Source organism: Acomys minous (genome assembly GCF_964271855.1).
Source record: "Acomys minous genome assembly, chromosome: 1".
Lineage (NCBI taxonomy): Eukaryota > Metazoa > Chordata > Mammalia > Rodentia > Muridae > Acomys > Acomys minous.
Window position 1 is genome coordinate 34330477 of NC_140483.1, and position 13363 is coordinate 34343839.

Below are 13363 nucleotides of genomic sequence, written 5' to 3' on the forward strand. Positions count from 1 at the left end.
CAGGAACCTCCATGACGGAAAGACCAACATACCACACAACCAGTAGAGTCCAACTTGCGATCTGAAATGCAACGAAAATTCTTACTGCAGCCTCCATTATCTTTGCTGCAGTCACGCACCGGTCCAAAGGAGTCTAAAAGGACCTCCAGGCTGTCAAAGGATGATGATGTCATCAGCTCCTCTCTGTATGAAGAAGCAATGGAGGAATCAAGGGATTCCAAATGCAACAAGCGTCCCTGTATTTCCACGTCCCAATCTGGTCTGCTTTTGCTGGTCTCACTCTCGTTTATAAAAATTGCAGATTGGCCATACTCAAAATCTTGAGCAAACAAATCATGGGCATTTGCCATATCTGGGAAATGAGCCAATGCTATAATGCCTGGTCAAAGAAGGAGATCTGAATGTAGGCAAGGAAATTATCATTTTATTGCCTGTCAGTCCTTGAGGTTTGTGGGAAGTGCTTACAAACTCGAATTTTATGTCCTTTTCCAGTGAATGAGCCTTGGCGTACACAATGTCAATCCAGATGAAGAGCATGTCTGGACTGTGTATGTGGGGAACTTGAACACAGCTTTGTCAGCTTCAGCTTGCTAAAACACTACCACCACCACCATTTCCACCACCAAGCTTTGCTACCTTGATGTAGTTTCTCACTCCACTTCCTAAGCAACCCTGAAGCAAGACTCACCTGACCTCCACAGCGTCTTCCATCACTGTCATGTCGGTCTTACACTTTGCCGATGGATTGATGGCCAGTTCAGCTGGGGGAATCACGAAGCTCTTACTGAGGGGCAACCACATGCCTTCCCCGAGGGTGTAGGTAAATCTGCACAAACACACATACCAGGTGGTTACGGCTGAACATAAGTGTCGACTGGTATTCTGTCACTAGCTGCCCCCTCTTCAGTCTTCATGGATCTACAGGTTCCCACATAGCAGGTGACTCTGTAGGGATCTACACACCAGGTAGTTATGGTGTAGCATAGCAATTACACTAGAGGGTCTGAAATTCTGTCTCCACTTGCTCCTTTCTCATCCTCCTCTTCCCTTGCTGTGCTCTTCAGATAGGTGAGACAGTTGAAAGTGTCCAGCATGGACAGCATGATTGAGGCAGAGAGGCCTCCTCCCATTCACGGGCAAAAGATTATGGTACCCATTCACCAGATGTTAGAAATAGCTTTCATCAAGTCATAAAAAGTGAGTGTCAGATTTCTTCCAGGTTTGAAGCTGGGCTTCCCTTATGTTAAGTCATACAAAATATGGAAGCATTGCAATTGAAGCAAGGTGCTGGCCACGCCCAGCTGCATCCTATAGTTGTATACTTTCAGTGGCAGCCAGGGTTTCTCCAGCCCTGAAAAGGAAGAGGTTGCCTTTTCTGGCTTCTGTATGACAGGAACAGAAGTAACTGAAATAAGGGGCCTCCAGGGGTAAGAAGAGAGATGAGCAAATGAGCAAAACATTTATTTTCTAAACCCCTAACTACACCCAGCGCTAACAATGATAACCCATGGGATACAGGGAAGACTTTTTTTTTTATTTATTCTTATAACAAGAGCTAAAAGGAATAAAAGAATCAATCAGCATTTCAAGGGAGAGCTTAAGGAAACCAGGAGAGATTATTTGTTTATTTATTCATTCATTTCATCTCAAAGACATTAAAGTACTCTGTATTCATGGTTTAAAAAAACGTCTGAGGGATTAAAGCCACTGTGGGTGGAACATCACAAGGAGGTGGCAGCCTAGCGTCTCCTCCCAATGTGATGTGGAGGGAGGAACAATAGAAAGATGTGTGCAATTAAGCAGAACTCTGCACCGCTCCCATCATCGTGCTGGTCACAGCTCTTCTCTCCCCTAGCCCACAGTCTTCTCTCCTCTCTGGGTTGCCTGGGATGTTAGGAAACCAGACTGATGCCTTAGATTTGTTTTTATGAAGTATGTAGGCCACCCCAGAGTGCTGGCCACATAACAGATGCACAGACTGGGGATGCCTAGCTATATCATTTCTTCCCATGACTGAACGACAGTTCGTTGCTATCAGAGTTGCTGAAAGAGGATAAGACAGGTTCTAGCATCACCACAGGAGGCTCTGGGAGAGGGGTGCATCTCTGTGGAAGTGGGATGTGGCTTGATTTGGTAGATATTTCTCCTATTTCTAATTCTGCTTCTTACTCCTCTACTCTTCTGAACCTTCTGAGCTTCTGGGAATGTTCTGAGATGTCCTTGATGCTCTAGAAGGTTCTCAGATCTTCCTGCTTCAAAGGGTATGAGGCAATAGGCAAACCTATGACTTAGGGGGAGGGTTGTGTGCAAAAAACTATTGCTGCAGTCATTAAGAACTCAACCTGGTTCCTTAACCCCCACTGCTGAAAGTCTCAGCTAAGGTCACCCCATAGACTCCAGGGAGCTTCCCCCAACTCATAGATATCTCCCCATTGATTCCTGTTCTCTCTCCCAGTCATTGGGATGTCCCCTTTCCCCACACCTGATTCTGACCACTGTTACCATCACCATCCCCTCTCCTGCAGGTCCCTCCTTCCATCTACGTCATATGTCTATTTTATTTCCTCTTCTGAGTGATATTCAACCATCCTCCCTTGGGCCTTCCTTGGCTTCTTTGGATCTGTGGATTGTAACATATTTATCCTCTACTTTATGGCTAATACCATGTGCATCTTTCGGAGTCTGGGTTACTTCACTCAGTATGATGTTTTCTAATTCCACCCATGTGCCTGCAAATTTCGTGGTATCTTTGCTTTTTGATAGCTGAGTAGTATTCTACTGTGTAAATGTATCACATTATCTTTATCCATTCTTTGGTTGAGAGACATCTAGGTTGTTTTCAGTTTCTGATGGGACTTCCAGTGGAGGAAGGGAGACATCAACCCACCCATAAAACCTTCAACCCAAAATTTGGCTTGCCTACAAGAAGTATAGCGATTCAGATAGTGCAGAGACTGAGGGAGTGGCAAATCAATGTCTGGCTCAACTTGAGACCCAGCCCTTGGAAAAGGGCTAATCTCTGACACTATTAATTATACTCTGGTATGCTCTCAGAGAGAAGTCCAGTATAACTATCTTCCAAGAGGCTTTATCCAGAAGCTGATAGAAACAGATAGAGAGACTCACAGCCAAACAATAGGCAGAGCTTGAAGAGTTTTGTAGAAGAGTGGGAGGAAAGATAGAGGGAGCTGGAGGGGTCAAGGATACCACAAGGAGACCTATAGAGTAAACCAACACGGGCCCATGGGGGCTCTCTAGACTTAGAGCTGTACACATATGTAGCAGATGTGCAGCTTGGGTCAACATATGGGTCCCCTAACAATGGGAGTAGGGCCTATCTCAGACTCTGTTGCCTGCCTCTGGATATCTTTCCGCTAGCTGGGCTGCGTTGCCAGGCTTCAATGGGAGAGGATGCCTTTAGTCTAACTGCAACTTGAGGTGCCACGGTGGGTTAGCACCTCTTGGGAGCCTCGCCTTCTCTGAGAAGAAGAAAAGGAGCATGGGGGAGGAGTGTGTGAGGGGTGAGTGGGAGGAAAGGCAGGAGGGGGCTAGGACCAGGCTGTAAAGTGATTAAATAAATTTAAAATATTGGTGAAAAAAAGAGAAATCAGCCAGGGATATTTATTAAAGGCATAGAAGCACATTTACACACACACACACACACACACACACACACACACACACACACACACACACACAAACTTCATCTGGTATTATGACAATAATAGGCTGATCTGAGGTGCACTGAGTCTGGGACTTAAAGATAAATGTGGGTTGAAATATATAACCTTCAGGCATTTGAATGATTTAATTTGTATTTCATAAAAGATATTCTTGAGGTGGCCACTTATTCTAGGCAGCTTGGACAAGGGCAATACTAATACGCACCATTTCAGAAGAAGAACCACAAGTTTGAATGGCATCAGCATTAATGTGGCTCATGGGACATTGACCTCTGCTTTTTATTTTGGCTTTAAAATTATAATTTTACTTGGATAATATAACAGGTTTTTGGAAATAGTTGGCAGCTCTGGCACATTTTACTTTTATGGAAGAATAGGGTTGCTGCCCAACCATCTTGCAATGTTCCTAAGGGGAAAAAAAACCACTTATAATTTGTCCCAACTGAAACTATTTTTCATATTCCTGTGCATGCAAAGTTGAAGACTCTGAAAGTGTCATGATGATCACATCTTTTGCTTCTTCTGGCCCCAACCCTGCTTCATATTTTCATTGCTCGCATATCATATGACTGTAGCTCCTACTATCCTTCTACACTTTTTATCACATTACTCTTGCTTCTGTTATTACTTCTTGCTGGATTTTATTTTCTCCTCACCTAAACTGACTCACGTAGACGTTCATTTACAGTCACAAACCCTTACAGAAAGTGTCCCAGAAATGTGGTCTTCAACACTCAGGCTGAGAAAGGGACTCCTCTCTTTCTACATACATCATCTCTGCTGCTGGTCCTGTATTGAATTGTACCTGTCATTTTTGTGTGCTCATCATCACTAAGCAGAATGCGCATTCCCAGGTAGCAGAGGACGGTTAACATGATTCCTAGAATAAGGGCCTCATTCAATAGTTACTATTCAACAGGCTATTTTGCTTCCTTCATTATCAATGGTGTCTGGGTGACATCCCTTCACTGTTCAAATTTAAAGGACGTATTGGTGAAGCTAATTCTTTATGGTAAACAGGGTGTGAGATAACTGTTGAGTCTGGATGGATCTAATGACCAAGACATTATTTTCCATGAGCAGAAGATGAACTGCTCTGTTAGTTAACAAGCATAACAATGTAGTCTCCTCCAGCCTGTGGCAGAATCAAGGCAAAACACTGTAGGAGAAGCCAAATTAGATGTGGAATGAAACTGACATTTGCTGAGAAATCTCAAGACAGAGAGAGAGAGAGAGAGAGAGAGAGAGAGAGAGAGAGAGAGAGAGAGAGAGAGAGGGAGACTTGCCAGAGCTGCTCATTTATCCTCATGATGGCCCTCTCAAGGAAGTACTGTGGCACCATCTTACAATCATATCATATAATACTATATGGAGGCTAGTGACCTCCTAAAAGTCAATCCTTTGTAGGAAGAAAAGATGGAGTTGGTCAGGTGTGGGTCCCAGCAGCTTGCCAGCCCATACTGACTGGTGCCTATGAAATTCTAAAACTTTATTTCACCCGCAGAAGCTACTGAACTCCAAAAACCAAATATAGACCAAGCTGTTAGAAAAAAAAAGTTGTGTCCTGAAATCTCATATGTCCCTCATTCGTGCAAATCTGGCAGGGATGACTTTTAAAACACTACCCTGGGGGAGGCTGGGTGAGCATCTGGAATGCTCTCCCACACTGTGCCTTCTCTAGAGATAGCTGGTGATGACCACTGCTGTTGAGGACTCAGCTTTATGCTACACAGAAATCCAGATAGCTTTATGCTGTTGAAACTCAGACAGAAATTTCTGTCCAGAGGCAAACACTCATTAGCTGCTGTAAGACAAAATAAGCATGTGGTCTCTGTAGCACATATAGACTGTGAGAAAACAGAATAGCTTTTGACCCGGTGTCTTTACCCTTCCTTGGGCCAGGTTTTTCTAGGACAAGGTATTATTCTCAGGGAAACAAACATATTTGAAGGGAAGATCATAGTGGGAAAAAAAGCCTATACTAGTCCTTGGCAGCAGAGAATCCAGTGGAATGGATGGATCTTCACAATGAGACACCACACGAATGTCATTGCTGTAAAAACTCAGCTGGCTGAATCAGGGTCCTCTTCCATGCAGTTTGGGGTGGCTGGTTTTTAAAGCTGGGGTCACTGTCCATGTCCTTTCCTATTTTGATTTCAAGAGCTTGGGAGATACCTCGAATGAGCACCCAAATATACCTGCCAAAGGCCTATATATTCAAAAGCAATATCAAGTTTATAAAGCTTTCTATGGAACTCCTTCTTTCCTCAAGAAGACAACCATCTAATTCAGAATCAAATAGCCAAGTTAAAAATAAATCTGAGACAAATTAATTGACAATTATCTACTATAGTCATTCATTATGAATCAGTACACTGAAGATTTATAAGAATGCTTATCATTGGCTTGTAGATGAAATTTACCATGATGTGCTCAGAAAGGATTCATCCCCTGGGCACAACTCCCAGCACTTTTGAATACATTGGTTTGTGCAGGGTATGTTGGTCCTTATATTTTCTGGCATTATCATCTAAAGCTAGGGATAAAAGAGCATCTCTTGGTTGAGTCAGAAAACTTAAAGACAGGAATCTTCTTTATCAAGTTTATGAAGGTCATAACTACAGCATCTGAAAACATGCTTTGGGATGACAGATACTCAAGAGGATCATGGATCTGGAGACTTGGTCTGAACTGCGGACATGTTCAACACTTATATTACGAGGAAAATATACAATCTTGCTGAATGACAGAGTATGAGAAAATACTGGATATAGTTGATCAGATACAATGGGAGGTGGATTTGACCAAGAAAGGAAATTTCCATAGGAGAAGATCAACTTGTTTAATAGCTGAATGTCAACATTCAGTGGGGAGAGGACTGAAAGCCACAATTTAAACTCTATTTCACAGGTTAGAGAAATCTTCAGTGACTTGGATTGATCAAAATAAAACCGTGTTAGTACAACAGCAAACAAATAAAGTTTTCATCACTGACCAGATGAAATGTTTCCCAGAATTGCCATTGGTAAATGGTTGACTTTGATGCCAGAATGGTTTTAATTTAAAAGTGCCCAAAATAAGTGAAGCAAACCCATTGTATTCATTTGAGAAAGGAGTTATTGCCATGTTAGGGACCAAAATTGTTAATAACATATTGATCACTCCATTGGCTCCTGAGGCGGTGAAGTCATGGATTAAACCACACACCTGCTCCCCTCTGTAGATCATGGCTGTCACATACACTTGGCAACCAGCGAGCTCGGGGGAAAAAATGATGCTTTTGGAGATGGCATGCATTTTTATATTCAAGTTCTGCTCTAATAGAGATTTGACCAAAACCTTTTGGGTTTTAGTATTAACTTAAAATTTTGTAGAAAATGGGTAATTTATCTATGTCAATCAAAGGAACTGCTCCCGACTACCCATCACCTGGTTTTGGTTCCCTCAATCACTCTAGCAGGAGAACAATAAGAAAATGAGGGGAAAGTCATTAAAAAAAAACATGGTTGGAAAATTTAAGACCAAGCACTGTTGTTGATTTCTCATAGACCACATGTGTTCAAGAGCAGCCTGATGCCAGTGTCATTAACTTGACTCAGATGTCCCTAAGAGAGACATTCAGGAGACTGAAAGGACAAGGAAAGGCCATTTGAGGAAGTGGTCCTGTAAATGGGAACGGTAGCTGCATCCATGCTAAATCATGATGGTGAATGGTAAACACGTTGCATGAGGTCGTGGCCTCATGGAGGCAGATGCATGGGGCAAAATCCACAGGGAAGCTGGGTGTAATTGAGAGAGACGGGGTTGGAGAAGGTGGCTGTAAGGAAACCTCAGCTAACCGCATTACTGCAGGAATGAAGAAACAAGTATTCCACCCGTCCCCCACTGCTCACCCTCCAGCAATGGCATGCAGTAACTGAGCGCATTCTCTGACAACATCCACCTGTGAAGGTGTGCTCAGTTCCTCCAAAAGCAGGTTTGCTCCTGGAAGAAGACAGAAGTTCACACTGCCAGGCCAAGCACAGTCTCTGACTTTAAACGGCTACATGCTAAATGGATGGTAAGGGAAAGGCATACCAACTACAGGAATGAACAATACGATCTTAGATTGGAAATAAGCTTATGTTCCCGAAAAGGCCTGGTGTGAATTAAATTTTGTGAAAATTCAATAGTTCATGGCTGGCACCCAAATTCTCCCTTTGCTTGTGAGTCTTTCTAATATGTGCTATTTATTACCAGATATGCAGGTAGAAGTTGGGAGGGAGTAGGACCATCAAATTTGATCAGGAAGGTAATAGATAAAAGAAAATAATAATGAGGTAGGGTTGAGAATAGAGGGAGGCAGGGGCGGGATAGATTAATTTTGAACAACTTAAGCCTCTATGAGGAAGGTGCAAATTAGATGTAAAGCCAAGAGGCAGAAGCTGACATTAATTGCCTGTTCTGTGCCAGATTTTGTGCTGGGGACTTTCCCTGTATTATCTCGCATATCCTTCACAATATCCAGCCAGGCATGTAATATTGCCCCATTTAACAAACGGGGAAACTGGAGTGTCTGGGAGTTCGAGCACAATCCTGAGGCTCACTGAGGTGACAAGGAAGGAAATTAGACCCAAACAGGATCTGACTGACTTCCCAGTCCTCCACGCTGCCACCGGGGATGATGTGGGTCAAGTACTTTGTTCTAAGTAGGCAAAACAAGTCCAGGTGTTTTCCGTGTCTAACACTGGGAATGTTCAGTGAGAGGGTGGCACACTGGGTTTATAGACACACACAAGCACGTCCCTGGACATGAACTTACCTGAATATTTTATCAGAGGGCTGTTCTCCCAAGACCAGGTCAAAGCCTCGCTGAAATATTGTGTAAGGCCAAGGCCTAAAAGGAGAAACATCATCCAATTAAAGTCCACTCAGCAAACACTCTCTTCCTGCCAGGTATCATGCTGCTTCTAAAGACCCAAAGAAACAGCACACATTCCCTGCGCTCAAGATGCTTGCTAGGGCGAGCTTGTGTGCAACCTCGAACCCAGGGAAGGGGTCAAGAACAAGGTTAATATAAAACCCTTTGAGCTACCATGAAAGCAGAAATTGACAGACATAACATTGCTTCTGTTTAGCGTGAGATGGGCTCAGCCATAACTTACTATCTTTCTGTTGTACATTCACAGAAATCTATGTTTGACTTACTTAAGAAAGATGGGGGGTATAATACTTTTAAATAGTCAAATTCTTTGAACTTAGGTATCCCTGGATTCAAAACCTGCTCTGCTACAGAGCCAGCTGTTTGAATAAGGGAGATAGTTTGCCTTGTTGACTCTACCTCCTCATTTGAAAAAAACAAAAGATGTAGGGGGTTAATTACAGCAACCTAACAGAATTTTTAGGTCAAGAGTCATAGGTCAGAGTCTTCACTGTTTCTTGTCCCTACTCAAAAGAACATGAGGGTTCTTAGTGGTTGAGATAACTCCAGATATATCCAAACATTTTAATGCCTCTCTTATAGCCAGGCAGTGGGGGCGCATGCCTTTAATCCCAGCACTCGGGAGGCAGAGGCAGGCGGATCACTGTAAGTTCGAGGCCAACCTGGTCTACAAAGTTAGTCCAGGACAGCCAAGGCTACACAGAGAAACCTTGTCTCAAAAAACAAAACAAACAAACAAAAAAAAAGCCACTCATACAAACAGAAGATATTAACTCTTTTCAAGTCATTATCGACTCTGCCCTGCTAGCAAACATCTGAGTACTGGTAAGAATTCTAGAAAGTAGAAAAATATCTCTTTTGACAATGTGGATCCTTTCACTAGCTCAGCCATGGAAACCCCAAATGAGTTATTAATTCAAACGAGTGTTAGAAAGCCTGGAACTTGGGCTGAGTACTGAGCTAATGTGTACACTGGGTGGACTTAGTCCTTCAATTATGGAGCGTAATTATGGAACAGCCTCATAATTGATCCAATTACTGAGCATTTATTTTTGGCTATTCCTTTGTTTCCTGGGGGGCTACGAAAAGCCAGAGAATATGTTATAATTATTATTTGGGGCTGAGCCTAATATTAAGCATTAACTCTATGGTTGCCAGCACAAGGCTTAGCACCTGGGAGACAGAATTGAGGGAAATGTAGAGGATTGCTCTGGAATGACACAGTGGTAGTTGAACAGCAGCACTGGCATACAAAAGGTAAGGTTAGGATGATACTGTAGTCACCAAGACACAATACTGCTGTGCACAACACATGTCCAGCATATGGCCATTTGGTTAAGCGCTAAAAAAAAAAAAAAACCCTGCTTATAAATCTGAGCCTAAATGCTAACTCGATTTACATATAAACACAAAGTAGTTTGTACAGCTTTAATACAAGATCCATCTCAGGGATCCATCTCAGGTGTGTGGCTATTGAGAAATTATACATTGCATAGTCATTAATTGATAAAAAAACAGCATATACTTGTCTACATTTATTTTGTTTTGATAATTTTGAGAAAGGGTCTAATGCTGCCCACGCTGGCCTCAGATTCTCTTCATAGTCAAGGGTAGCGTCAACACCTTGGTCCTTTTGTCCCTGCCTCTGAAATGTTAGGATTTCCGTGCTGTACCACCATACCAGATGCAATATAGCATATCCCCATTAGTCTCCATTGCTCTTATTATATTCACGTGTCCATTATGTCTTACAGTAGGCAAATTGTATTCCATACAAATGTCTGCAATAGCACTTTTTTTTGTGCTGTAATAGAGTATTTACATGTTAAAAAACAGTTATACCACTATAAATTTCCTTGCTATTTCTCATTTAATTGCTACTAAAGCATCCTATTTACTTGTAGAAATTCTGTATGCACAGCTTGTGTTATTTATGAAATTAAGGAAAATGCAAGAGATTTTAAACGGTTGTTATAAGATGGGGTATTGTGCTAAATCAAAGTTGAGAAGCGCCAATTAACCTAACCAGGTAAACTATCAAAGGCACAGGAGAGCCCATGCTTCACAGGAAGAGGAAGGAGGAGCCATTGGTGTGACAGAAGGGAAGACACAGCATAAGTGATGCCTTTTTGTGCTTACTATTTAGAAATGCTTTCTTCCTAGAATTCAATTTAGAAATATCCAAGGCTTCAGAAGTATCTGAACACTGCAGAATGAATAGCCTCCACATCAAAGAAACCTTTCCCCCACTAGATGCTGTCTATGTTTGTTATGTTCTTCATATATGGGTGCAGACCCATATTTAAATCTGTTCTTGTTTGGCTTAACAGGAAATGATGTATCCTGAGTACTACAAAAGATGAACCAATTCAATAAAAGATGACCCAGCTGACCCTAAACACAAGAACAATTAAAAATAAGGAAAAGAGGCTTGCTCCTTTTTTTTTTTATTTGCGGGTAGTATCATATTCACTTACTATTGTTTAGTAATTTTAATACACAATTTGCCTTCAAGTCACCTCTCAGTGACTTGTGTGTGGAATCGGAGTAAATTCTTGCCTTGGTTCCTGGATTTTTAAAAAATATATTTTTAGGTAGGACTAGCTTGATTACAATGTGAGTAAGAAATGCATAGGCACACACACACACACACACACACACACACACACACACACACACACACACAGTCTGTCTTCAAGGTACAGTTAATGAATCAGCCAGCTTGGAAGCACTTAAGCAGACATCTGCATGTTTCTCAATGGAAGTAGAAGAGGCCTCCAGCTCTTGAGTCAGTCCAAAGCTTAAGTAACTAATACATGGAGGGCTCAGATATGCAGAATAGACTTCCCCTCCTCTCGAATGCTCACATTTAAAGGCAGGTGATTGGGACATAGGTTCTGAAGCGAGTCTGTGTGATCTGAATTCCAGGCCACTAACAGCCCCTATAATGACCTTGGGCAAGTTCTTTAACCATTCTGTAACCTCATGTCCTCATCTATGAAATGAAGCCAATGACAGTGGCTGTGGCTGTCAGGTAAGGTAGCAATGAGGAGACACTAGCTCATCATTAGTATACGCTCAGAACAGTGCGTGCATTTAATGAGTATCATAGAATCCGTTATTATATATGTTAAATTTACTAACTACCTGGGTCAAATATAAACCCTACAGTAAAGAGTGATTTATCCATGTCTATAGAAGAGTGTTCTCAACCCACGGGTGATGATCCTTTGGGGGGTGGTCACATATCAGATATTCTATTAGCTATTTCCACTACAATTCATAAGAATAGATAAATTACAGTTATGAAGTAGCAAAAAAAGTTATTTATGGTCAAGGGTCACCACAACATGAGGAGCTGTATTAATGGGTCACAGTCTTAGGAAGGTTGAGAATTTCTCCTATAGAGGAAGCTGTGTCTTGCCCCAAGGTACAATGCAATGCCAGCACAGGCTATATGTAAAACTCAGATTGTAGACACATTGGAATTTTCAGGAGAGAAAACAAGTGTGAGTATGGGAAAGGCAAGGCCCCACCCAGTGGAGCCAAGCACTCAGTATTGACACTAATCACCAAGAGACGGGGAAGAGGACATCATAAAATTGCTGTAGAATTCAGGTAGCTGCAGATCACAGTAACAATGGAATAAAAAAAAAACATTTATTTTTTTTCTCCCCGTTAGGCAGGAATGATCTGGCAAAGACAGGGATTTTAACTTGATATATTTGCCATCTATTTCCAGAGGCCTATTGTGTGTTAACTGTGGTACTAGGCAACAAGAACTGGAATAAGGAGATTCTTGCCCTCCAAGGAATCTTCAGTTTTTCTGAAGAAACACATGTTCATTTAGATAAACAAAAGAGCGTGTTAACAGCAAAGATGGGTAGAGTTATAGGAAGCAGGCTACATCCACACTGGCTGATAATAGACCAGCCATCCAGAGAAGAGAAGGCTGTGTGTTTGGCAAAGCCCGAAAATGATGGTGGGGAGTTTGGCTTATAGCACTGGGGAGGCAATGTCGTGACTCAGGAATAGCAGGAAGTAATGAGGAAATAGTATAACAGCACCAAAAATACTTTGAAGTTGAAGATCTGGAACCAACCCCAAAAGGAAAGGTTTCTGTTATTAGAACTCCTTGAATTAAGTCAAGAAAGAAAAATGCACTGGTCCCAACACAAGGAAGCGCATCTCGCCTCAGGGCAGAGCTGATCCTTGAGGTTAGATGCTAGGTCTACAGGCTGTTAGAAATGTCTCTCTCTTTTCTTTGCTGCTCACACCATGAACTTTGTCCTCTCCACATTGGTAAAGCACATGGTAGATGGACACAGTAGCCACAGCTCACGTCTCCACAGCCTCAGACCTCAGGAGAGAAAGTCCTCTCCCTCATTAGCAAAGCTACAACTGTAGAATTATTGGGTCATGTCTCCCAGGTCTCTCCATCAGATTGTGGCCCAGGACAGAGGCATCTCAGCAGGTTTCAAGTCACGTTCGTTCCTCAGCATTAAATCTGGGAGATAGTGTACCTTATTAATCAAACCTGAGGAGTTCTCAGTCTTTTGCTTCCTCTTGGATATGTAGCCTCCAGTATTTCCTGTGCTGTACTAGGCAATACACCTGCATCGTCTTAGCTCAGGGAAATGGGCAGAATCTGAAGTTAGAAAATAGCTTTTTTTTTTTAACTTGGTACACAACTTCATTCTGACAAATCAAGGCGCTGAACCTTCCCCTGCCATATGGGCATCCTCAGATGGCCTCTCCA

At 42.3% G+C, this 13363-nt stretch overlaps 1 protein-coding gene across 2 annotated transcripts in view; it reads right to left on the reverse strand.

Annotated features, from left to right (window-relative positions):
- ASTN1 (astrotactin 1) overlaps positions 1-13363 on the reverse strand; it is a 310168-nt gene that overhangs the window by 93846 nt on the left and 202959 nt on the right. For both annotated transcript variants that reach the window (XM_084772141.1, XM_084772142.1), the window contains exons 9-11: positions 8485-8559; positions 689-826; positions 33-183 (exon numbers count right to left, since the gene is read on the reverse strand). In XM_084772141.1, coding sequence (XP_084628267.1) covers positions 33-183; positions 689-826; positions 8485-8559 — 364 coding nt within the window. The remainder of the gene's footprint in view (positions 1-32; positions 184-688; positions 827-8484; positions 8560-13363) is intronic.